The 26,127-nt window shown below is 46.5% G+C and overlaps 1 protein-coding gene across 5 annotated transcripts in view; it reads left to right on the forward strand.

Annotated features, from left to right (window-relative positions):
- Positions 1-26,127, forward strand: part of EIF4G3 (eukaryotic translation initiation factor 4 gamma 3) — a 144,481-nt gene that overhangs the window by 72,594 nt on the left and 45,760 nt on the right. For 3 of the 5 annotated variants that reach the window (XM_079326426.1, XM_079326428.1, XM_079326430.1), the window contains 6 exons: positions 2,623-2,655; positions 10,691-10,870; positions 11,797-11,911; positions 14,282-14,382; positions 17,034-17,156; positions 22,981-23,089. In XM_079326426.1, the coding sequence (XP_079182552.1) occupies positions 2,623-2,655; positions 10,691-10,870; positions 11,797-11,911; positions 14,282-14,382; positions 17,034-17,156; positions 22,981-23,089 (661 nt within the window). The remainder of the gene's footprint in view (positions 1-2,622; positions 2,656-10,690; positions 10,871-11,796; positions 11,912-14,281; positions 14,383-17,033; positions 17,157-22,980; positions 23,090-26,127) is intronic. The other 2 variants (XM_079326427.1, XM_079326429.1) reach the window with 2 other exon arrangements.

Raw genomic sequence — 26,127 nt, forward strand, 5'->3', positions numbered from 1 at the left:
TCCATCCTGTCCTGCATCCAAGGACCATTGGAAGTGCAGAGCTCAGGCTTTTCTGTTCCTCCCAGGACATTGCTTTTGCAATCCAGACAGCTTCATGTTTGCTCCCTGTTAGCATCGCTCCCGTAGCAGGAACTGCAAAGCTCCAGCTGAGGAAGGAAAACAAAATCCAGATCCTTCAGCACTGCTGAAGGCCCATTAGCTCTTGGCCATGCCAGCCCCGAGCACCAGGTGATCTCATTACCAACAGTCCAATTTTAGGACTTCTATCAAAAAAAGATATGCTGGAGAGAGTGCTGGAGCAATCCAGGATGAGTGAGGTGTGCCAGCCCAACATCCACAGGGAGAGAGTCCATGGAGCAGTGGGCAGGACTGTAGGGAGTGGGGGGGATGGGGCAGGAATGTTGGACCCAGGATTTAGAAGGTTTTCCTATCAACTGTCTTCATCAAACAGAGAAAAAAACACCCAAAGAGTGTATTTTAAGCCAGCAGTGACTACAGTTTGTTCTGTTGCTTACAGTTATTAACAGGAATAATTCCTATCAAACAGAATTTAAAAAAAAAATTTAAATCAAGAGCCAGTGGTGACCAGTGCAAAATAGATGAGGGCAAATTTCATGAACTTGGAGCTTTTATTTTATTTCTTATAGCACACATTACTTTCCACCATGGAATAAACTTTTGCTTCTCCAGATGTAAACCTCCAGCTCTTGTTTTAGGCATAGTGAGAACAGATCTTTTCTGTGCATCAGGGATCAGAGAGGTGCCTTGTCCCTGAAGTGAAGTAGTACAAGGTTTCTGCATCTCAACATTCTCTTTTTGGCTGTTTTCTTTCATTGGTATCTAACACAGAACATGCAGCCCCACAGAAATGCTCAGCCCTTCCAGGGTCCCTTTAGTCCCTTTTCTCACACACAAGATATTTGAGGTGGTTTAGAGGAAAATTTTCAGGAAAATAAGGACTTGAAGTGCTTTTATCTCCGGAGACTCATCCAGATACCTGCTTCTCCTCCTCCACAGAGCCCCAGCCCTCCTCTCCCCCGAGCCTCAGGAGGATGCTGAGAGGCTGAGTCCTTGTGTTTTATTAAAATAGAAATTACAGCTTTTTAGTTTGACAAGGTGACCATGCTTTGCTTTTTATCCTTTAATGTAAGGCTTAGGGAAAATTTTCCCAGATGAGAAAACTATTTGGTGAACCAGTGCAGATCATTCTTTAAAAACTCTTGTCCCAGGAATAGTCTGTGGTGTCCCTATTTACTCACTTTTGAAGATTTTTATGACTTTCATCCAAATGTCACCAAGTGCCACCATGAGTTGAAGGTAGAAAGAATATATAAACACCAGGATTAGCAGAGTAGTTCTTGAAAATCTTTAAATCTAGGCAATTTAAGTGTTTATAAAGGAAAAAATCAAATTGAACAGTGAATATTTATGGTCTACTTCATGTTTGGTGGTATTAGAGGAGCTGGAAGGGTTGCAAGTGATCCCAAGCGCATTTTTCCTTATAGAAAAAAACAAACTAATAAAATCACTAATTAGTAGCTAGTTTTGATCACTGGCTACTAATCTCAGGCAGAAAGTAAACCCCAGTGAGCCCCTGAGAAAGCAGAGGTGGCTGTGCTGAGCCATCTCAGCAGAGGCACACAATGGGTAAAATCCACTCTGGATATAGTTGTTTTCACTCCAGTTAATTATTGGAGCTCTTATCAGTAGAATTCTCTGCTCTTATTGTGGAGCTCTGCTCGTTACACTGAAAATTAAGTTTCAGCACCTAACTCAGCTCTGGAAGTGGGTACCTGGTCATCTTTATTTATATTTTCCATTTCTTGCATTCATTTTTTATTTCTATTTTAACAATCATTTCCTTATTGGGAAATGCTTTTAATGTCAACTAAGCATGTGAAATTGGGATTATTTTCCTCTGTGTGTGGCCCAAGTGAGTGGGAAACAATTGAGTAGCCTGAGCTCAGGACTGTGAACCAGGACCTCCTGTTCTCCTGCAGCTCCACTGGTGATGCCTTCAGCTCCCCGGGATAACCTGCTCCTTCCCTTTCAGAGAGGGTGACAAACCCCACTCTTACAGAGGGGTTGCTGCCATCCCAATGGAGGAGTACAGCTGGAAGGGCAGTAGCAGGGGGTGCACGTGCAGGGGATGCTGCTCTCTGCCTCGCAGGGATGTGCCATGGCCCCTGGGCCCCCTGGCTCTTCCCAGCCATGAGTCTCCATCCAAATCCCCGCAACGGCTCCGACCCTGCTGCTTTAACCATTGACCCCAGCCTTGAACAGTCTCAGAATCTCCACTGCTGCTCGTTTTAAGTTGGTTTGTTTGGTTTTATGTTTTCTTCCCTGGCAGGGTAAGGAATGCCTGCATCCCTGAGTGCCTTTAGGATCCCGGGCAGCTTAGGCTGTTTCTCCCAGTTCCCAGCACAGTGCCTGTAGCGATGTCCATTGTGGCACCTCAGTCCCTGTGTGTCACTGTCCTGCAGCAAAGCTTTTGACTGTGTTGTTGTTATTTTATTTTCTGTGGGTTTATTTTTTGCATAGAGTGTGACATTTTGGTTTGTTGTGGTGTTTCTGACTCTTTGTGCCTTTCCTTTTGTGTTTGTTTCTCCCGCCTTTCCTCAGTTTGCAGCGGGGCCTCGACCTGCCCATCACCAGGTACAGTACCTGCCCCTTCCTTATCACCCTGCACTAACTGGCTGGGGGGCGGGGGTGGAGGTGACTCACCCACTAACTGAGTGGAGAAAAGCAGCTCTGTAGTAGCTACTGGCACGTGCATAACCCTGCTAACAGCTGCCTGCACCACTGAGTGACACTGACTTCATTCCAGGGTCACTGTCCCATTAACCACCCCGTGCCCCCAGGGGAGGAGAACCTCTCAGAATCCTTGCCAGGGATTTGTGGGACTCCCTTCCCTTCTCACATCACTAGAAACTTATTCTGAATATTTCCCAAACAAGTCGGTGGATTCCATTTCCTGAAGATGTCACCTGAGAAAATCCTGCTTTTCCTCAGAGCAAAGCAAACTTCCCAGTTCCTGCCTTTGTTGTGTGACACACCTGGTTATCTGTCATCATTGCATTCTGAATGTCGTTTGCACTTAGCCCACAGAAGCCTGAGCTGTAGGGAACTTCTAGTGTTTCTGTTGCACGACTTGGGCTTTGTAAGGAACCACTTCATTATTAACAAGGAAAACTTGGAATAGCTCTGGTTCATGGAACTCAGGGGCAGCAGAATTGGGACTTATCCAGTGTCAGGAGAGATACAGGGGCCTGTCTGTCCTAGCCAGGGTGTCTGGAATTGTCTTTTCTTCAGCTCCTACACTCCTCTTCGCCAAATGCTTATCCTTGGGAACTGATTTTGATGCTTCTTGTAGGTTTTGAGGAAGCAGAAGTGGCACTGCTGGTGGGAAAGAGGAAGAGAGGCAGGGCAAGGCAGGAAAACTCTCCCAGAGCTCTCCTGGCTTGGAAGAAGCAGGTTGTTTCTACAAATTAATAGGAAAAAAAATCCCATTAATCCTTTGGTGTCAGGAAAGGGGCTTGAGGCATGGAAGGTTTGTTCCAGGGAATTATTTTGTTCTCACTTCACTTGTGTTACTGAGCAGTTGAACACTGGGATGAGCAGTGTGGGGAGTGTTCTGTCTAAGGACAGCAGGTAAGTTAGCTGGGCACTGACATCCCAAAATCCCCATTATCTTTGTTCCTTCCAGATCAGGGAGCAGCAGGGGAGCTGGAGCCTTCCAGAGCAGGGCAAAAGAGAGTTTGAAGAGTAGAGTGGGACATTTGTAGTTGTTTGCTAATGGGCAAAGGTCATATGGGATGGGGCAGTGGTTTCTGTGCATGGCTGGGATGGTGTGGACAGGCAGTAGTAGAGGAATGTTTGCAGGATGACTGGGCTGCCTGGGCAACAATGGGATCAGGATCTTGTTTAGAGACTTCTGTTCTTGACCTTAACTTCAGGTCAGTGTTTATACTGCACAATACAGAGAGTACATTACTGCTCTGCAGCTCCTTGGTTCCTTCATGGGTCATTCTGAAGGCATGTATTCACTGGGAGCCATTTCATGTTCTCCTAAACTTGACTGAGCTCTCTGAGCAGGTTTTGGCACACAAGTCTTGAGGCAGCACAGCCTTGGAGGAGATAATTCCCATGACTGGGGGCTTTACTGGTGGGACTTTGCCACCAGCCTGTCAGAATGGAATACAAAACACTCCTTTGGACCCAGTTATGGCCCCACTCTTACTACACTTGTAAATCTCAATGTTTTCCCAGTTTTATCACAGTTAGATTTTTGTCTGTTATATTTGAATCCGCTTTGAATTATCTGTGAGAAGCTGTCACCATTAGAAAAATATTCCAGGCTTTATTTCCAGTTACATCTGTCATGTGCTGCATCAGGACAGGCACAGAGAAACCTGGGCTGTGGGTGAGATGTTTGTTTCCTTTAATCCAAAACACCCATGGTGTGGATTGGGGGTAGAGAGAGGGACTTTGGCCCCTGCCTCGTGCAGGGAGCAATTTCATCCTAAACCCAGCACTCCCAGGATGCTCGAGACAAACATAAATAATTGTTGTCACATGAGAGTTTTTAAACTTGCTTAAACTGTGTAACACAAGCTGAGAGCTTTGAGACTGAGATTTGTAAGCTAGAAAATGCTAAATAAGTAAATTTGCCTCAGCAGGGTTAATGTTTACTGCAACAATTCCACATTCTCTTTGAAGACAGCAGCAGCACCGTGGGGTTTGCAATTCCCTGTGTCCATCCCAGCTTTTATTAACATGTGCCTTGTATTGATTCTGGGTCTCCTTCAGGCAAATAATGGATTGTTCTTTAATGTTACTGCCTGTAATTATTAGATCTTTAAGGTACTCCAATGAGCATGATTTAAGCACCTAAAGTTGAATGGCTTTTCCTGGGTGGAGAAGCCTGCCCTGGAGTTGAACAGTTACAGTGGGAGTTGATGGATCCAGTTAATGCTGGAAAAAGTGTCACCACACTCTGTCAGAGAAAACAGCAGAGATTTAGGGTGTTAACAATAGTGGCTGAAGGGAAATGAAGTCATTGTAGCAGTTCTGACTGGAAGTTGAATGTGCATCACGTCACTTTATAGGAGACAGAAAACAGCCCCTACAAAGTTTTTTGGGCAATATATTTCAATAACACTGTCAGCTTATGTTTTTCCCCACGTGCTGTAGCACACACACTGCCTGGAATTGCTGTTCAGTTTTCCACTTCGTGCACTGAGTTTCTTTGTTTTTTCTTTCTGAGTGAGGCTCTGGAGTCACTTTGTTTTTTCTGATCCTCACAAAGCACAGCTGAGAACAGAAGTTTTCTTCTAACCTGAGTCTCAAAATGCAAATTTTTTTTACATTTGAATCTGCCTAAAACCCTTCACTTATTAAGTGACTTGGAGAGCGTGGAGTTTATTTTAGAAATGAGTGCTCAGAAGAGACTGGTGTAATTAAAAACAGAAATCAGAATTATAAACTGAATTGTTTTGCCTTGAACTGTGTTTGAGATGGGTTTGCTGCTCATGGCTCAGCCTCTCACTTGAGGTTTCTGGAAGAATTGATTCCAGTTTTAACTTGGGGTTACTTGAGATCCTCTGGGTGTAACTGGTACAACAGAGAATGGGCTTGGCTGGGTGCTGTTGTGAGAAAGCTTTGGGACTTGGAGAGATTGGGAATTCACTCCCTGAACTGACCCAACTGACCCTTTTGTAACTTTTTTGGGGTATTTCAAGTCAGAAAGTGGCAGGAAATGGCTGCTGCAGTCACTTCCCTGTCTGCACCCATGAGTGTGTGAAGGAGCTGCCTCATCTAAATACCAAAAAGTGCTTTTCCCCTTCATTTTATCATTTAGTGAGTAATAAAACTGGGAAGTCTGAGGGGAAGGAAACAAGCCTTGCCTTAAGCTAGCCAGAAGAGCTGCACTGAGGTGCTGGGAGAGCAGGACCTGGGGATTTGTGCTGCAGCTCCTGCTCCTGGCACCAGGGAGCAAGGGACAGGACAGGAGGAAATGGCCTCAAGCTGAACCAAGGGAGGTTTAGGTTGGATATTGGAAGAATTTCTTCATGGAGAGGGTGGTTAGGCACTGGAAGAAGCAGAGTCAGCATCACTGAAAGTGTTCAAACAATGTGTGGATGTGGCACTGGGGACATGGGCTAGGGATGGACTCAATGATCTTAGAGTGCTTTTCCAACCTAAACAATTCTACAGTCCTCTAATCTTCATATCTCAGGGCTGCAACTCCTCAGTTCCTACTGCATTGCCTGTCCAGGCACCTCCTCCTCCCTCCCCCAGGCCGGGCTCAGGTTAACCCACCAACCTTCCTGGTGGCACCAGAAGGACTAAAAATTGATGACAGGGGCACAAGAAGCTTGACTGAAGTGCAGAGCTTGGGTGACAACTTGCTGAACTTTCCTTTTGGTTCTGTTCTCCACAGCTTCCCACAGGGCTCCATGGACCACAACATCCAGCCATGATCCTAGGAAAAAAATCGATGAATGCCCATGTTTGCCAGGCTGAGCTTAGCATAGGTTTGTTTTCAGGCTCTTATCCCAAATTAATATTTTTTGGTGCAGCTTTGGAGTCCAAGGGAGCACTCCTGGCACTGGGAACCATGGCCTGGAAAGAACAAATAGCAAATCCATGAAGAACAATGGTGGGTGATAAGAGGAGGCTGGGGCTCTCCTTGATCTCTGCTTTTCCTGGATGGCACATTGGTCATTGATTTTTTTTTTTTTTTTTCTCTGGGCACAAAGTGATTGCAGAAGAAATGAAGAAGATGATGGTAAATAAAAGGATTTGAGGGGGTTGGGGTATGGGAGCAGTGACTAAAGGGAAAATGGCAGGGAAGTGCAGAAGGGGAGGCAGGAGGTTTGCAGTGGATTTCCATGAAATTAGTGTTAATTCCTCTGGCTCAAACAGAAGGTATGTGTCTGCAGCAAATTTAGTGAGTGCAAAGCTGGAAAACAGGATCAGCACAGAGGGCTGGCATGGCAGCAGGTGACAGCCAGCCTGGACTTAGTGCCAAGGAGAAGGTTTAATTCCATGAAGTGAGAGCTCATCAGCTGAAATCATCTCTGCAATGCAACCTTCAGCTAAAGCACTGCAGTTCTTTCCAGTTACAGAGTTTTGGGAAGCACTGAGGGAACCCCTATGTGGAGTCTGTGTGCAGTTCTTTTTAATTTTCCAGAACTTCCTTGAGCAGGGAGGGAAGGGCTGCTGAGACAAGGAGGGCTTATGGGATGAGCAGGCCAAGGGGCTGAGCTTCAGGCAGCTGATGAAAGTGTCAGAGGGCTTTGCTTGTGCTCCTCTGGGACCGAGAGGGAGCAGCCCTGGGTGAAGTCAGAGACTGTATTGCCCAGGAGCATTGACCCCAAGGTGATCCAAGAATTCCCTCCCTACCAGACTTGGGCAGATAAGGGATGAGATGTGACTCAAAGACCATGGCCCAGGTCCTCACTGGTTGCTGAACAACCAAAATTTGACCATCATTAGATATAGCAGGGCTTAATTTTTGAAGGAAGGAGTCAAGGAAGGGCTCGTGCAATGCAGAGTTTCTCTCAGAAGTTTTTCTGTGGCCCAGGGTACCTTTACTCTGGTCCTGGGTGTTCTCCACTCCAAATATTGCACTTTCTAGAAGAAATAGAGGCCAAATCTATCAGATTTTCACTTCCTGCTGTTCTTTCATAGGACATGGTTAATGTTACTTGAAGGCGTTGTCTGTGTAGGCATCTATTTGACCTTGCAAGGTGGATTTTTTTGCAAACTAAATAGCAAATAAAGTAGCAAGAAACAGAAAAATAAAAAAAACAACTGGATGAGTTCTCATCTATTTTAGCAAATCAAATAGCTAAACATTCCTGTGAACACTGCTGGCTGAGCTCCTGAGGGCCAGGGGTGAGGATGGAGCATAAAGCAGTTTGTCAGCCAGGTGCTGCAGGATTAGAACTGTCAAACCCATGCCCAGGTCAGATGCATGGTGCTCCCATACCAGATTTCCTCCAGAATCCTGGCTTTACTTACAGGAACTGGGGTAGCTGTAAGTCATTCAGACTTTGTCAGAGAGATCTCAGGTTGCCACTTCAAAAGCTTCTGTTAGTCCTGTTGTTTGGAATAATGGATCTGCCTTTCTTCCTGCTCTATCTTGCTGCTAGGGTGGAATTCTCCTCCTTTCCTCCCCATCCCTCAAGCTGAGCCAGCTCTGGGATGGTATGGACACAGGGGGTCTCTGAGAGGTTTTTTAACATCCAGTGTCCTTATCAGAGACTCCCCTGCTGCTGTGGAGCTGCTCTGTGGGGCATTCAGTGCTCGTGGAAGAGCAGGTCACTGCCACCCCCATTCCAGAGCAGGGTGCTGTGCTTCCTTCTGCTGCAGCAGGGAAGAGCCTGGGCTGTGTCCCACAGAAAGGAGCTTCCCCAGCCCATGTCCCCAGCAGGGCTCACCTCCAGAGCCTCTAGGGATAGGCTGGAAGTGCTGGGAGCAAGCAGCTGTGCATGGACAAGGAGTTCCAGTGCTGGCAGTGTTCCCTGCATGGGCTCACTTGGTTGTGAGCAGGTTCTGTAGGTGCAGCAGGAGCCTGAGAAGCAGATTCCATAGGTGGAGTCTGCCCAGCTCTGGCAATCGGGGTTTGCCTGCACTGCCCTGGGTTTGGATGTGCTGTTGATGGAGAAAGGTCTCACTTCTGCCTCTGGCCCTTTTCACTCTGCATTAACACACCCATGTGGAGATTATTAAATTTTTCCTATTCTCCCTCAGTGAGACACGTGCTGCAACATGCTTACAGCTTAAAAATGATCATTATTCAGTGAATCACAGTGAAAAAAGACTTACACTTTTTGATGTCTTTGGATATTGAAAAATTACAAACTCTAGTGATTCTCACCAAGTCAGCACCTGTGCTCGGTTCATGCCACACTCCTGCATCTCCCCCACATCTCACAGCCACGTGGTTTTATCACAGCAGGACCATGGCAGACTGTCCTTTTCGTTTGCCTTTCTCCACCTTCACTTGCAAACTTTTCTCCACAAACTGTTGCCTTCTCCTTGTTCAGGTCACATTTCCAGTGTGCTGAGGACAGCTCTTCATCCAGGTTGACAGGGCTGGACAGAAAATCATTGTGCTCACTATAACAATGTCTGTTTATGTGAAAGAGAGTCATCCAGGACTTTCCTGGAGAAATGGTTTGCTGTGGGGAGCAGCTCAGGTGTAATGAAGTCTTCAGCAGCACCAGAATGGCCATTTTAAGCTTGTTGTCAAGTCGAGGATAGAGACATCTCAGCTTCTTTCTGTCCTCTCCCAAACTTGTGGTGGATAGTCCCAGCTCATCCCTTCATTCCCCTCTCTTCTCACTCCTGGCAGTTACTCCCTGTAGCACATCCCTGTACAGCAGCCAGCAGGATTCAGTGGGATGTGTGGTGGCCTAATTATTATAATTATTTTTTACCTAGCAGTTAAATATGTGGCATTTTGTCCTCTCCCAGACTTGGTGCAGAAAAGGAGAGAAATCCATGGAGCCAGAGTTTCTGCTTTTTCTACCCTCTCTGTACCAGTGAAAGAGACCAGAAGGAGAAATATTTGATGTTTTAGGAACACAGTAAACATAAAGTCTTTCTCTAGTATCACATTTCACGCAGTAAATCGGGGTTTGATTGGGTTTTTTGTTTGGATTTTTTTTTTTTTTTTAACTTTTATACTTCCATATAAAACTTTTCTAGGAGAGTTCTGACCCTGTGGGATTCTGGCAGCAGAGTCCATGGTACCACTCAGTGTCTTTTCCTGGCCCTTTCTAGAAGGGATGAGTCAGAGCAGGGCTGCAGCTGACTGTGTGCATTTAGGGTGCATGTTGTATCCTACTCCTTCCTGTTGATCTGTAAGCTGTTCCATTGGCTTTCTTTCTGTTTCCTGCTGCTTTCTTGCTTCGTTATTGAAGGGAGGATTCAGACCTATACAGGTAACTCTAACTCCTGGTTCTGCATGGCATCAGTGTCTCTCACCTGGTGACTCCTCAGTCAGTGAATGCCTCGGTGTCCAGTGCATCTCTCAGCTGTGAGCTGTGAGCTGAGATGCAGAGGCAGGGCCAGCATGGAGCAGGTGCCAAGGCTTGCTTGGTTGCCTGGGCCTGGCCCATCTGCCAGGACATCACCTCATCCCAGCGTGGTGCAAGGCTTTGGGACCACCCTGGAACAGGTTGCCACCCTTTGGAAAGCAGGGCAGGACAAGTCACCTGTATGGGAAGGAGAGACACGAGGTGCCTCTGGCCTTTGTGAAATTCTGGATTTTTAGCTCTTCTGGATATAAATTGGAACAGTTGCCTTGATCTTTTATTTTCCTGGGCTATTTATAAAGGTGGAGTTTTTTTAGCAGCCAACCCACCTTATAAAAAGAAAATTAGACAAACTAATTTTACTTAAGTTTGCTCAGAAGGTTCAGCTGTAAAATTCAGGTGATACAAACTAATAATAATCACTTTGTAAACTTCTTGACTGTTTCTGCCTTGTAAAATAGAAAGCCATAGATGGCCATACTGTTCACAGAGGAACACGGACTGTCCTGCAGTTTTCTGGAAGCGTGGCAACCCCTGGAAACTAACACCATAACTATAATATTGTAAGAATATTTCCAGTTCTTTCCTAGAAAGTCTGACCAGTTCTTTGTTTTCTCTCCCCTCTCCCTTCCCTCTCCTAGTTTTTTCAGAGGCCTCAGATCCAGCCTCCAAGAGCCACCATTCAGAACAGCAGCCCCTCCATCCGTCCCGGAGCACAGACCCCGACTGCCGTGTACCAAACCAACCAGCACATCATGATGGTGAACCACCTGCCAATGCCCTACCCCATGCCTCAGGGCCCCCAGTACTGTATCCCACAGGTAAACCCAGCATGCAGGCACCTGAGGAACTGCAGAGCAACATTTGCTCCATGGAGTGCATGGGGATGTGTCTATGGAGTCAGGTTGAATTCCCTCATGGAGAGGATGGTCAGGCATTGGCAGAGGCTGCCCAGGGCAGTGGTGGAGTCACCATCCCTGGAAGTGTCCAAGAAATGTGTGGATGTGGCATCTGGGGACAAGGTTTAGGGGTGGGCTTGGCAGTGCAGGGGGAATGGTTGGACTTAGTGGTTGCAGGGGGCTTTTCCAGTCTAAATGCTTCCATGAATCTGCGGTTCAGCCTCTGACCTTTCTCTGTATGAAGTATTTGTTCTTCTGTGCATGGAGGCAGTAGGAATCAATCACCTTTTTCAGGCCTCCTTCAAACATGGTAGGAAACCAAGCTCTTGGAAAACACTCAGTGCTTTAAAAATACCTCATTTGTCTTAACAGATCCACAGGCACTCCAGAACTTTGGGCCTTATAACACAGAGTGTTGCTGCAATCAGGGAGTGACTTTGTTCTACCTCAGCTCCTGTGTCCTCCCTACCTTGGTTTTACCTTGCTTTTGGCACTAACATTTGGAGAAGTTTAGGTGGATATTAGGGACAATTCCTTCATGGAACAGGTGGTCAGGCACTGGCAGAGGATGCCCGGGGCAGCAGTGGAGTCCTCATCCCTGGAAGTGTTCAGAAAATGTGTGGATGTGGCACTTGGGGACATGGTCAGTGGTGGGCTTGGTTGTGGTGCTGGATGATGGTTGGACTCAGTGATCTTAAAGATCTTTTCCAGCCTTAACAATTCCATGATTCTGTGGTTCCCAAAGCTGTAATTAACCAGTTTGAGGATCAGATCCCTGTTGACTGGGGGGGCTCAGTTACAGGTTGTCCAGGTCCTTGTGCAGTGATGGTTGTTTTTGTCCCCCCCAGTATCGTCACAGTGGCCCCCCGTACGTCGGGCCACCCCAGCAATATCCTGTGCAGCCACCAGGACCAGGACCCTTTTATCCAGGCCCAGGTCCTGGAGAATTCCCCAATGCCTATGGTAAGTTCTGCTTGGAGAGTTCTTACAGAGTCTTTTCTTGGTGTGTTTTTCTGTTGTCAGCTGAAGATTTATAATAACAAGCTGGCTTAGCATTTGTTTGAACTTCACATAGCTGCTAAATTTGGTGGTGTCACAGCTCTGATTATTCACTCCTGAAAAATCCCGAGGTATTGTTTGTGTGAGTGTGTCAGGAAAGGCTGCAGCTGCCCAGGATTGCCTGTGACCAGGAATGGGGCTGTTTGTCTTTCATTCTCAGCTTTAGGTTGCTGTGCCTGTGGAGCCTCAGTGGGTGAAGCCAGAGCTCTCTGTCCTGCAGAGTTTTCCAGGCAGGGAAGGCTTCACCAAGGATTTGCCTCTACTTACCCACCTTTCCCTCCTGTCACTCCCTTGCTATGTGTAGAGACTGGAATGCTAAGTCTCTCACCAGGTGCTGCCAGGTTTGGGGAGCAGTTAAATCTACAATCCAGGTATGGGAAATGTTGCTGGCAGTGCCTTTTCTATAAACCATAGGATTTGTAGCCAGTGTGGCTGCTGTCAAATCATTGCAGTTTGGCAGGATCTGAAGAAGGTGATGAGGGAAAATACAATGGAAGACAAAATTTGTGAAGATGGACTGCAATTTTATAATTGAGTTTTGCAGTTTGTCATTCTCTGATATCAGAGAGTTTCTGTACAACATTGGGGAAGACCTTGAAATGATCAGTGGGAAGGAGAGAGAATGAAAGTTGGGTGCTGGAGAGCTGGAAGGGATCAAAGGCAGGAAGCAGAGCAGAGAGTCGGGCACTGGCAAATGCACTTGGCTTGTCACAGAAGCTGTTTCTTCCCAGAAGTTCTTCTTTTTAGGATTTGGGTTTTTAAAATACTTTTCATAAAGAGAGAGTCATTCCCTGAGTTCTGCTAGAGGTGCTTCTCCAGCAGGTGATGTGGTTAGATCTGGTTTCTAAGAATCTATAAATGAAGGGAATTCACACATTGCAGGATCCCAGGCTCCTCCTGTTCGCTCACCTTACCCAGGCTCTGCTTGGATACCTGCTCATCAGCAGGGTTCACAGAATCACGAAATCCCAGGATGGTTTGGGTTGGAAGGACCTTAAATCCCATTCAGTGCCACCACTTGCCATGGGCAGGGACAGCTTCCATTATCCCAGGCTGCTCCAAGACCTATCCAGCCTGGCCTTGGACACTTCCAGGAATCCAGGGGCAGCCCTGGCTTCCCTGGGCAATAGTTTTTGATTCCCAGCCTGCAGAGATGCTGATAGAGGCTTTGAGGCCAGATCTGAAGTGGCTTTGCTGACCCTGACATTCAAAATGAGACATTTCTTGAATGATTCAGCCCAGCCAGGAGTGTCACTTAGAGCTCCTCAGTGCCATGCTGTGCTCTCTGCTCGGACAGGAGAAGATTCCCACTCTGAGGATGCAGACAGGGAGCTTACTCCGAGCTGGGGCTTTCCAGCTCTCACTCAGCAGGAGGAATGCATCCTTGGAAGTTGCAAATCAGGCTGTGGTGGGCGGGTTTAATGTGCCTTCTTGGTTTTCACCCTTTGTCTGAGATCCAGTGACCTCCCTGTTGGGTTACAGGCACAATCCAGATTTTTATTCCCAGTTAAAGCTTACTTCAGCTGAAGAATAGATCAGATTGTGCCAGAGACAAGTGCAAGCAGTCAGTTCATCCAGTATCCATGCCTAGAAGGGAGAACACCCAGCAGCACCTTACACATTCCCCTGACCCCTGATCCATGGGCAGGAGGCAGGTCTGCTTTGCCACCTGATCTCTGGTGTGGTCTAAAGCACTTGGTTATTTATTGAGCCACTCTCATTCCACTGAGAAGACCATAATGAACCATATTGGGTGTTAGGAATATGATCAGCTCCACAGTGTGATTCTGCACTAATCACTGTGGTTGTGCTTTTTGTGTGTTGCAGCATGAGAAGAAGGTTACTTGTAGATAAATTTTCTGGTTATGCTTCCAAATAGGTTGCAGTTGACCTCACAAATATTTTGTATTTGTTAGACTGAATTTCTCTACAAATGCAGAAAGCCCATGATAAACCAGTAGCAAACCCAGCAAAAATCCTTCCTGTTTGTCAGGCAGAGGAGTCCAGGGATGGTCTTGCAGTGCCTCTGTGGTGTGCAGAGCCTCTCAGAAATGGATGTTGTATGTGGCCAATTATTGGTCATGGAAATCAATAAGAAATAGTAGCTGAATCTCTTGTCTTGATGGAACGTCAGTTTCTGTTTAGTGGAAGTGGAGCTGAGCAAATGCAGCTTTCCCAGACAGATGTTGGAAGTTCTGGCCTGTGCTACATCTGGCGCTTGATTTTCTGTCCTGAGCTGACTTTGTTGCTGTGGTTTGTGTTGTTGTGCCCCAGGAACACCCTTCTACCCCAGCCAGCCCGTGTACCAGTCTGCACCCATCATTGTGCCTACGCAGCAGCAGCAGCCGCCGCCTGCCAAGAGGGAGAAGAAAACGGTGAGTGGGGCCTTGGGCGACTCAGCCCCGGGTCTGTCCTGCCTGGGAGGTGCAAGGACATGAATAATGTTCTTAAGATTAAACCTGAGCTTTACCTTCACTGAAGGCCCTGGCACAGGGTGCCCAGAGCAGCTGTGGCTGCCCCATACCTGGCAGTGTCCAAGCCAGCTTGGATGGAGCACCCTGGGACATGGAAGGTGTCACTGACCATGCTTCAAGATGAGCCTTGAGGTCCCTTCCATCCCAGACCAGTCATTCTGTGATTCCCAAAGTGATTAAGTGTAATTAAGCATTGCACAGTGCTGCAATGGTGCCTTATTTTCTTTCCATTTTTCTGTGGCTACTCTGCACTCTGAGTTTTTAAAATCTCAGCCAATCAAAAAGGAAAATAATTTTGATGGTTTTAAGTAAACATAAATAAAAGCAGCATGGTCTCTCCAAGTCTGGAATCCTCACCTGTGCCTTAGAGTGTTCCCAAGAAACCAGGTGGGAATGAGTGAACTCAGCAGTCTGGGAGAATGTTAGGAACTGGTTCAAAGTGGCAAATTAGTAATTATTGAATATTATGCCTTGAAAAAGGTGGGAAACCACTAAGTTAAGGATGTATTTGCAGGCCTGAAAGAACCTGACCACATTATCAAGGTGGATATGGGTTTGGAGAGCATATTCCCTCTTTCTAATTCACTGGGGGGAATTTGAGAGAGGCAGATGAATGGAATTTAAACCCAGCAACAGGTGGATGGTGGGAAACAGTGAAGGTATATGGAGTGAATGTAAGGTTTAACCAGGAAAAGATTATGGGGGGCTTGAATTTGTGAATTAATCGTTTATAAAGGACTGAAACGGAAATTAATGCAGTATTTGTGTGAGAGTGTTTTGGAAACATTGAAAGAGAACAGTTTCCTGGGGGTAGAAAAGAATAAAGGGACTTGGACATGTTTCAGAATGCAGAATATTTGAATCTTTGGAATTTTGAGGGTGATCTGGGGTGACACTTGATTTGGGAGACCGGAAGAGCTGAACAATGTGTGAGCTGTGCTTGAAGGAAAGGCCTTTTTGGTGGCTGCTCTCAGCAGCTTTTTTGTCACCTCTTCAGTCCCCAGGAGTCTCTTTTCAGCATCCCAAACACGACATGCCAGGATCCCTGATGCCATTGAAATGCAGAGTTGATCAGACACGCTCAGCTGGGATTAAGGCAGTTCCATGCCAGCCAAGCTGCATTATTTGAGGCAAAAAAAAGATTTTAAATGCCCAAGATGCTTCTCTCTGAATGTGCTGTTTAAATTTGGTAATTGGTTGGAACTGGAGAAATGAGAAAAATTAAAGTTAAATGCATTAATGTGCACATGTCCTCATCCACCATGAGTTGAGTATTTGAGTACTACAATTTTCCAGGCAGGGAAATCTTGTTTTTAATGCCATTGACTCTGTGTAAGGGGGAGGAGAGGGCAGGAATTAGTGCCAGCTCTCAGGTCCTTGTTGCTGTAGTTAATTAAATGTTTTAGCAAAAAAAAAACTCCATCAAAAATAAGAGAAGCCCAGAGTTAGCATCTTGAGTATAGTATGTGTGTGTGTGTTCACAACCCAGACTGAAGCCACCATCCCACCAAACTGAGTTTGGCAAATCACAAACCCCTTCTGCAGTTACAGGTTTTACAGCCCAGAATCCAGAAGGGTTGTCTTGGAAGGACTTGAAAGACCATTCCCACCCCCTGCCATGGGGCAATTACAGGGGGGTTTCCAGCAGAACCCCTGCCCTGGGAAGGGTGATGGTGTCTCTTGCTTTGCTTGGAGTTGTTTGCTTGGATTTCTGCATGGAATTAATCCCGAGTTTAGCCAAGAGTTTTGGAGAAGGTGGGCAGATACACTGAACTCTGTTTTCAGGGTTATCAGAATCTCCAGTACAGGAGATGAAAAGCTCTGTTTCACATTATCCCAGACATGCTGGCTCTTCCCCCTGTTCAGGGACACAGATTGGCTCAAGTATCAGTTGAGGATTCAGGGAGTGTTATGGAGTGGTGTATTTTGAAAAATATTTTTTCTTCCCATTTTGGGACTGTGAAGAGACTCAAAAATCCCACTTTTTTCCTAAATGCTCCAGAGTTCTACAGGACTTGAGTTTGTCCTTTCAGTTTCCCTTTCCTCCACTCAGTATTTTAGTTTGATTCCCTCAGTTTTGGTGGAACTTGGACCTGATTTGCTGATTTTCTTTCCCCCTTTCCCAGAAGCTGGCCTGGCAAGGTCATGGTGTTTCTTGTTGGGGTAGAATACAGCCTTTTCTCCATTCTTGCCCTTTCCACTACTGGGCAAGTTTAAACTGTCTCCCAGATTTTCTCAGTTGCAGGAAACTCATGTGCCAGCAGCAGAACCTGTATTTTGAATTACAGGGTGCACATATTTAGACTGAACTAGAGTGCTTGATGATTAAATTAGGTTTTTATTAAATTAGGTGTTGATGAAGGGATGACATGCCATGCATTCCAAGCCATGGAAACAAGCCACATCCCTGTGTTCCTGCTCATCCCAGACCATCTCCTGCTGGGTGTGGTGGGAGCATGTGCTGCCCACGCTGCTTTCCACAAGGACAGCAGTACCAGGAACACTCTGGGAATTATTCCTTTGTTATTATTCCAGTTCTTTCAATCCTCTAGATCCGAATCCGGGATCCAAACCAGGGAGGCAAAGACATAACAGAAGAAATCATGTCTGGAGGGGGCAGCAGGAACCCCACACCCCCCATTGTCAGACCCACCTCCACCCCGACTCCACCTCAGGTAAGGAAGGGCTGCATTCCTCCGCCTGTGCCCTTTGCCTTGCTGTGCCTCTCCCTCACACCACCAGCCACACCTCAGAGACCTGGATGCTCCTAAATTGTCAATATTCTTCAGCAATTATTTTTTCCCAAGTTTGATCATTCTTAGGAGTCCATAACTCATGGATGTGAAGCCTCAGTGCTGCTGCACATTCTCCCTCCCTGGTTTCTGTCAGCAGAAGATTTTCAGAACTTTTCAGTGTTTCAGTGTTAAAGGAGGGGCCAGAATATCTGTAGGAAAGGAGGTGTCTGTTAATTCTTATGCATCTGCATCTTTTCCATGTCTCACAGGTGATTGATTATAGACCTTCAGTTGCATCACTGTTCTTTCTGCCTTTGTGGAGCTGTTTTAGAGTCACCAGAAGATCTGGAGCTCAGGAATTTTCTCACAGAACTGTAATAAATTTATCACACATTTAGTCTCTGGGTTTTCAAACTTAAAAATACATTTTTCTGATGAGAGAAAAATTATAAATATTCCAAATAATTTTCTGTAGCTCCTAAATCCTGGTGAATTCTTGTCATACACCTTTGAGTCTGACAGCTTCAAGTCCCTGGCCAGAGACCAGGAGGGTTCTCCAGGTGATGGCTGGGCTGTAGAGCAGAGCTGGTGCTGGGATATGATTTCTTCTTCTTCCACTTTCTTCCCTGTTGCATGTCAGCAGCTTTTGGCAGCTTTTAGGTGAAACAGCTTTTCCTGAGCTCAAACCTTCCTTTCCTCTCCATATGGGAGTAGATTTTCTTCTGAAAATCCTGTGCTGAGGCAGGAGTACAGTGATGTCTGGGAGCACTGGTTGTGCTGGAGTGGGAGCTCAGGATTCCAGGGATCATTGAAGTGAAATGAGAGCCTGGCCTAGAGACCCCTCCCTGAGACAGCAGGATTTCAGCTTTCAGCCATTCCCAGCTCAGTCAAGTCCTTGTGTCTTCTGAAGGCACCACATTGTGTTTTGTCACTGATGTTCTCCTCTGGTCCCCATCGAGGACAAGCAGCAATAAGGCACCTGCTATGCTTCTTTCCCTCTGAGAAGACAGTAGAGATTCCCAAACATGGGAATCTTGGTGAAATCATCTCCCCATTTCTTCTTGCTACCCGACTTTCCCTATTGGAAGTGGGAAGAGTTGAAATCAGCCAGGATTTCCCATGGTATTCCTGCACAGTTCAGTGAATCCAGGCACTCCACTGATCATTCTTACATCCTGAAATCTATTTTAAGGCACTACAATTAAGTCAAACAGAAGGAAATAAATGTGTTTCAAGAGGAGGTTAATAGGCCTGAATTCTGATCAGCTGTAATTTATATGCAGAACACAGCAATGATGTCCAATCATCTCCTCCAAGGTATGCAAATATTCTTTTGTTTAATATCCAGCCTGCCTTTTCATTAGGTGCTTGGAACCACTTTTGGTAATCACAGAAGAGTTCTGAAATTGGGTGCACCAGAATAAGTGCATTTGTGTAACATAACTGAAAATTTAAGCCCACTTAAACCAGGAAATTCAACATTATTGTCCCAACAGCTTCCCTATAACAAGTCTTCGGAGCACATTTAATATCTTGGGTGAAATTAAATAGTGCCTTAATAACTGTGCTCGGGAATTGCAGTGGTGGGGGTGGTACTGTTTTGAACAGGTTTGAGTCAGTAAATTTTTGATATTCAGCCATAACTTTTGAGATGATCTTGACTTGGGGCAGCTCCTGCAAGAGTGCAGGGGGAGCAGAGCTGCTGTTGTTTGTTCCACCCCCCTGAACCAAACCCTGTTCACCCCTCTGAACCAAACCCTGCTCACCCCCCTGAACCAAACCCTGCTCACCCCCCTGAACCAAACCCTGCTCACCCCCATTAACCAAACCGAGCTCACCCCCATGAACCAAATCCTGCTCACCCCCATTAACCAAACCCTGCTCATCCCCCTGAACCAAACCCTGCTCACCCCCCTGAACCAAACTCTGCTCATCCCTCTGAACCAAACCCTGCTTACCCCCATTAACCAAACCCTGCTCATCCCCCTGAACCAAATCCTGCTCACCCCCATTAACCAAACCCTGCTCACCCCTCTGAACCAAACCCTGCTCATCCCCCTGAACCAAACCCTGCTCATCCCCATGAACCAAACCCTGCTCATCCCCCTGAACCAAACCCTGCTCACCCCCCTGAACCAAACTCTGCTCATCCCCCTGAACCAAATCCTGTTCACCCCCATTAACCAAACCCTGCTCATCCCCCTGAACCAAACCCTGCTCACCCCTCTGAACCAAACCCTGCTTACCCCCATTAACCAAACCCTGCTCATCCCCCTGAACCAAACCCTGCTTACCCCCATTAACCAAACCCTGCTCATCCCTCTAAACCAAACCCTGCTCACCCCTCTGAACCAAACCCTGCTCATCCCCATTAACCAAACCCTGCTCATCCCCATGAATCGAACCCAGCTCACCCCCCTGAACCAAACTCTGCTCATCCCCCTGAACCAAACCCTGCTTACCCCCATTAACCAAACCCTGCTCATCCCCCTGAACCAAACCCTGCTCACCCCCCTGAACCAAACTCTGCTCATCCCCCTGAACCAAACCCTGCTCACCCCCATTAACCAAACCCTGCTCATCCCTCTGAACCAAACCCTGCTCATCCCCATTAACCAAACCCTGCTCACCCCTCTGAACCAAACCCTGCTCATCTCCATTAACCAAACCCTGCTCACCCCTCTGAACCAAACCCTGCTCATCCCCATTAACCAAACCCTGCTCACCCCTCTGAACCAAACCCTGCTCATCTCCATTAACCAAACCCTGCTCACCCCTCTGAACCAAACCCTGCTCATCCCCATTAACCAAACCCTGCTCACCCCTCTGAACCAAACCCTGCTCATCTCCATTAACCAAACCCTGCTCACCCCTCTGAACCAAACCCTGCTCATCCCCATGAATCGAACCCTGCTCACCCCCCTGAACCAAACTCTGCTCACCCCCCTGAACCAAACCCTGCTCACCCCTCTGAACCAAACCCTGCTCACCCCCATTAACCAAACCCTGCTCACCTCTCTGAACCAAACCCTGCTCACCAGGTTGCTCCGGGAGATTTCACCTGCTTGAGCACTCAAAATGTAAATGTGCATCATCAGGGCTTGACAACGCAGCATCAAAAGTGACTCCCAGTCCAATGAGATTTTTATTATTATAGCATATTTTCATAAAACTTCGTTCTGTGAATCTGTTGTCTCATTATTTAAGTGATACAAACTTGGGAGGAAATGTCCTCAGGAAGTGCTGGAGACCAGGTCCTATCCCAAGTTCTGCATTTGAAAAAGAAACCTTTTAATAATAATGATAGTATCCAAATTTTCTTTTTTTTCTTTTGATTTGTGTTACTGTATTTACTGGTTCAAATAAACCAAAATGTTGCTAACACAAACCCAAAGCACCCTCTTCTCTCAGTAGATTAAGTGCTGAACATCAAAAAATTGTTGGAGTTGTGTGTAGCATGGGAAAGTTACTGGAATGGTGCAGAAGATGAGCATTGCTGCCAAGATGAGCTGTGTAGTTTGAGCCATTCCTGTATCTTTTACTCAGTGGTTCTGACCAAAAAGTGCTTTAGGTGGAGTTTCCCAGTGCCTCTGCAGTGTATTTTAATTGCCTTTGAGCAAGTAAAGTGCTTTAAAGTTCCCGCAAGAGAAGCTGGAGGTACATGGAGATACGATTTATCTCTTTCTAGCAGGACACTATTTGCACTCCATTTTTTGCTGAGAAGAGAAAGAAAACCCAGGGCCAGAATCTGATCATGATATTTCCTCAGCATTGGCTTCCACAGAAGATCACTTTTAAAGAGTGGATGCTCTTGTTTTCTTGGCCAAACTCTTCCAGGTCTCATGAGTTTGTCAGAGTTGTCTTTGCTCAGTGTCCAGGCTGTGCTGGGGTAGAATAACCCAGAACAGCCCTTGGAGCATCATAAATCAGGAGCAATTTTCAGTGGGAATTTTTTCCTAAGAATTCTCTAAATGCTCCATTTTGCAGGTGCAAGGCTCAGTGCATAAGGACCATTTCTTCATTTGCAGTATCATTTCCACAAAATAAATTAGTGTTTTCCACATTTCTTAAGGAAATACATTTCCTTACCCAAGAAGTTCCTGGGCTCACAGGTTTCTTCTTCACTGGTCTGCTTAGGTTCCTGTGGTTCTTATCACAGTTTCCTTTCTCCACGTTCCATAAATTTTCTTATAAGATGAAAATCCTAATCACTGAGGGTGAGGGGAAAATGTTCTTGAAACCTGCTCATTTGTAAAGCTGGGCTTTCTTTGGCTTCTTGCCTTTGGCTGGAGGCTGGGCTGCAGTTCTTCATCCATTCTCCAGTCAATCTGTCAGGCTCATTCCTGAAAGAGGAGCAATCCCAAATAAAACTTCAACACTTCACCCCCACTTAAATCTTCATTCTTATTTTTCCAGATGTGTTTTTTATCTGGTTTTCCTGAAATGGTGAAAAAATAGTGTGTTGGAGATAATTCCTCCTTTATCCTGCACTGTTCAGATGCAATAGGCAAAAAGCTGGAGATGGGGAAAAAAAATCAGTCTCAGGAAGAGAAACAGGTTGCCAGACCATTTCTTTTTCTAGGGAAATAAGTTTTTCATGGATTTCTGAGAGCCTCTCTGCAATCAGGAGTAAGGTACCCATGTCTTGAACACTCTGTTTTGCTTGGATTGATGAAAATTCCTTTTCCTGTAGATGTTCAGAGAAGTTCATGGATGTGGAACTGGAGAGCAGACACCTGTGGGCAGCTGCCTGGCTTTCCACTTGGCATTAGAAAATTAAAATTTAGCCCCATTTTCTTCTGTTCCTGGTCCCCAGTGTGTGTTTAAGACCATTTTGTGACCAGCTGCCTTGCCCTGTCTTTGTCCACGCCAGCGTCTCACCTAACTTGGTACACTAACTTGTTCTTCCTTAAATTCTGAGACTAAATACAAAGGATTTTATCAAGCTTTCATGAGCACAAGTGAGTGTTTGGTGAGAGATAATTAAAATATGTGTGTCTGCCACTGGCTGGGGCTCCCTCAGTCTTCCTTCAGTCTTTGCAGGCTTTTGTTTTGTTCTTCCTTACAATCTCAGTCTGTCTTCTTTGGGAATCTGCTCCTCCTGCTCTCTCTCCAATTGCTGCCCAGCTGGTTTTATTCTCCTCTGGCCCTCCAGGTCCCACCCCCAGGCTGCTTGTGGGCAGCACTGGGGGATTTTTTTCATCCAACCACTCCCAGTCTAGGATGATTTTCCTCCTCGGGTAAGGAGTGATGTGTGTGCAGATAGATCTGTCTGCCATTCATCCCATCCTGCACACATCAGCTACTGATAAATACATGAAAGAATAAATCAACAGATTAAAATCTCTAATGGGGCTGAAATAATGGATCAGTAGAGAAAGGAGTCAAGTCACAAAAGTGAACTTAAATCACAGAGAGATCCAAGAGCCGTGGTGTGAGCAAGGTGTGAGCTCTATGGAGGAGCATTCCTGCAGCTCCTGGAAGAAGAGTTGGTAGTGCAAAGCATGTTCATAATGGTGCTGTGCTGTCCCTTCCTTGCTGTTCTTAACAGTGGGCATCCTTTTCCCCTTTTCCTGCTGCCTTACCCTCCCTTTCCCATGAACTTTTTGCATTTATCCAATTGCCCTGTGTATCTTCTCTATATTTTTTCTCTTTATTCTCCCCGCCTTTGGTTTCTCCTCTCTATCCCACCCTGTCTCATCTCCCCCTTGCCTTTGCTCACTGTTGATGTTCCCAGGCTCACCCTGTTTTGCTTCCCCCCCAGCAGGTGCCCAGCCAGGTCCCCGAGCCCGTTCCCACGGCGTTGGGAGCTGTGGAGAGCTCCCACCCCTCTGGCAGCAGCCCCGGCAGCGCGGCCCCCGCCTCCAAACAAGGTCGGTTCATGGAGATTTCTTCCCTTATTATTTGCAATCATTTATTTTTTCCCTTCTTTTCTTGTTTTAGTTGGAATATTTTTGGCAGGGATACCAGCAGGCAGCAGAAATAGGAGGGGAGGAATTTCTCTTCTTCCAGTGGAACATTTTAAGTGTGTTGCTAAGGCAATTAATTGGAATTTGCTAATGTGAACTGGTTAAAAATAATTGTCTTCAGTCTTCTGTGTCCTAAACGTTGTTTCAGAGTGCACAGAAGGATGAAACTCCTCTCACCCAAGTGCCATCCTCCAGAAACCAGTGTGTTGTCAGGGAAACAATTTAGCCAGAGAGGCTTTGGATCATTTGGATAATTAGCCACAGTAGTGGCATGGATCCAGAGGATCATACGGCTTCCCCAGGGCTACTTGTCCGGTCCAGTAGGAATGGGCAACATTAAACTAGGAAAAAAAGCATTAGTATGCCAAGTATCTCGTAAAGCCCATGGCAGATTTTGCTGCCTTTGGTAAAAATGGCGCAGATGGAAAAAGTTTCTTAAAATTCCATTTCCTTGGACAGCACTTTCAGGCACAAGATGGCATCCTTGGGGTCTCTGCATAGGGCAGGAGTTGGACTCGATGATCCTGATGGGTCAGGATATTCCACAATATACATTGGAAGGGAGATTTTTTAAACTATTCAGGAAATTGTCCCAGGGGGCCAACAGAGCAGCCCAGGCTGTTCCCACACTGGAATTTGCAGCCATTGGAAGCTTCTGATGTGTGGCAGCAGAATGGGTGCTGGGGCACAGAGCTGACCACCACCCTTTGCTTCCCAGTTTTACCCTGTGATGGCATCACAGCCTCCTGGGCTCTGCCTGGAGCGACGTGTGTAGGGAAGTCATGGAGTGCTGGGATTTTTATTTCAGAGTCACAGAATCACCAGGGTTGGAAACACCCTCCCAGATCTTCAAGTCCAGCCCAGCACTGCCATGTTCAGTACTAACCATGTCCCCAGGTGTTGTCACGTCCACACCTTTTTTTAATACTTTCAAGTCAGTGCCTGGCCACCCTTTGCACTAAGGAATTTTCCCATAATCCTACCTAAACCACCCCTGGCACAACCTGAGGCCATTTCTTCTTGTCCCATTGTGTATTCACAGGGAGAGTTTTGCTAGCAGAAAACCAAGCCCCAGAGGAGCACAGCTCTAGAAAAGGGGACAAAAACCAATATCTCTGGTGCTGTAGATGTCCTCGATCCCAGCTGCAGCACAGTCACTGCTGAGAAGCCAAGGACAGTGTCCCAGCATTGCTCATAGAGCAATCTGGACATCAGGATTTCCATCTTCAGTTCTGTACCTCTAAACTACTGCAGTGTCTGGAAATTGGTTGTATAAGATTGAAAAAGGATTTCTGGTGCTGGGCTGGTCCCATCTCCCACTTAAATGCAAGCTGTGGCTCCCTTAAGTAGGTGCAAACCTTCGATGTCCCCAGTGTCACCTGAACAAGGCATGGGTGGGTCTGATGTCCTTTGCTCTGCCTGAGCTCCCCTGACTATTTGGTGCTGCCCAGCTCTGGCAGAGCTGCTCTTCCCTGTCTGTGTCTGCTCTGCCAACATTCCTGAGTCCCTCTTGCTGCCAGAGACATCATCTGAGCACACCACATGGCCACCCAGTAGAACTGGTGATCACTGAAGTGCATCTGCCCTCGGGACAGAGCTGGGGCTGATCTGTAAGGCTGTGGAATCACAGAACATCTCCAGCCAGAAGGGACCTGTAAGGATCATCAAGTCCAGGCCCCTGCTCCTCACAGGACCACCTACCACTAAACCATATGATAAGAGCTCCTTGAACTCTGATCTGTGAAAATCCAGCACTTTGCATCACAGTATTTCATCTCTGTGTACGGAAATGTAGATTTCCAGGACAAACAAGTCTTATCCCTCTTCTCTCTAACTTAATCCTTTAGGCAGTTGTGAGTAAACTGCAAGTAAGTGTGTTTGTTTAGTTACACGGCTCTGACAGTGACAGTTTAAACATAAAGCAGGGCTTGACTGTGGTTTAACACTGATGAACTTCTCTGTGTTTATCTCTGTTCCATCCCATAAAGAGTCAAACATTTGTTCCAGTCCAAAAATTGCTAAAGAGCACATTTATGTAAGCACTGCAGGGAAAGCCCTGGAATAACACCTGACCATGGCTGAGTGGGGGGGGGGGTGGGCAGAGCAATGCAGGGGTTGGTGTCAGTAATCAATAGACTCCATTACTAATATTCAAACTGAACTAATGACTTCTCTATTCAGAAATATATGCCAAAGTATCAATATTATTTTTCACTTTTATATTGGGGGTTTTTTGCTTCCAGAATAAAAGCAGTGACAGATAGGGCTGCATGGCTGAACTGTTCATTAATAGCAGTGTTGTTGTTTCTCCAAAGTCCCTCTGCCATGTTCATCCTGTGGTTCGGATCCTCCCTGTGCCCTTCCTCTCCTGTGCCCACTTGCAGCCGTTGAAGTTTGGTATCAGACTTTCATTGATTCTGTGACACCCAGTGCTGCTTGTGAAGCTGCTTCTAACTGTGAGCAGCATCCAGCTGGTCCACTGGGCTCGAATTGGGATTGGGATTGGAGCCGTGTGCTCTGCCCACAGACTAGGATCTGCGCTCCCTATTGGCTTGGTCTGGAAGTCATTCCTAAGGCTGGATTTGGGATTATTTATGTCCTTGGTTGGTTTTTCTTTGAAGACAAGCCTTTGGCATTTTGTAGAATCCCAGAATGGTTTGGGTTGGAGGGCTTTAAAGCTTCCTCCGTTCTGACCCCAATTCCATGGCAGGGACACATTCCAGTGGACCAGGAATAGGAATTGCTACTTTAATACCTTGAAATATCCCATTATTTAGGTGCAAATTCTGGTTCTTTGAGATGCCCCTGGTATGTCTATAGTAGTCATCCTGACAGAGGGGAGGATACTGCTGGAGAATCCAGGTCAAGCCAGTGGCTGAGCCTGTGGAGCCTGGCTGTAGGCCAGGCTGGCACAGGAGCTGCAGTGGGATAGAACTGCATGG

Source organism: Erithacus rubecula (assembly GCF_903797595.1).
Source record: "Erithacus rubecula genome assembly, chromosome: 24".
NCBI classification, from domain to species: Eukaryota; Metazoa; Chordata; class Aves; order Passeriformes; family Muscicapidae; genus Erithacus; species Erithacus rubecula.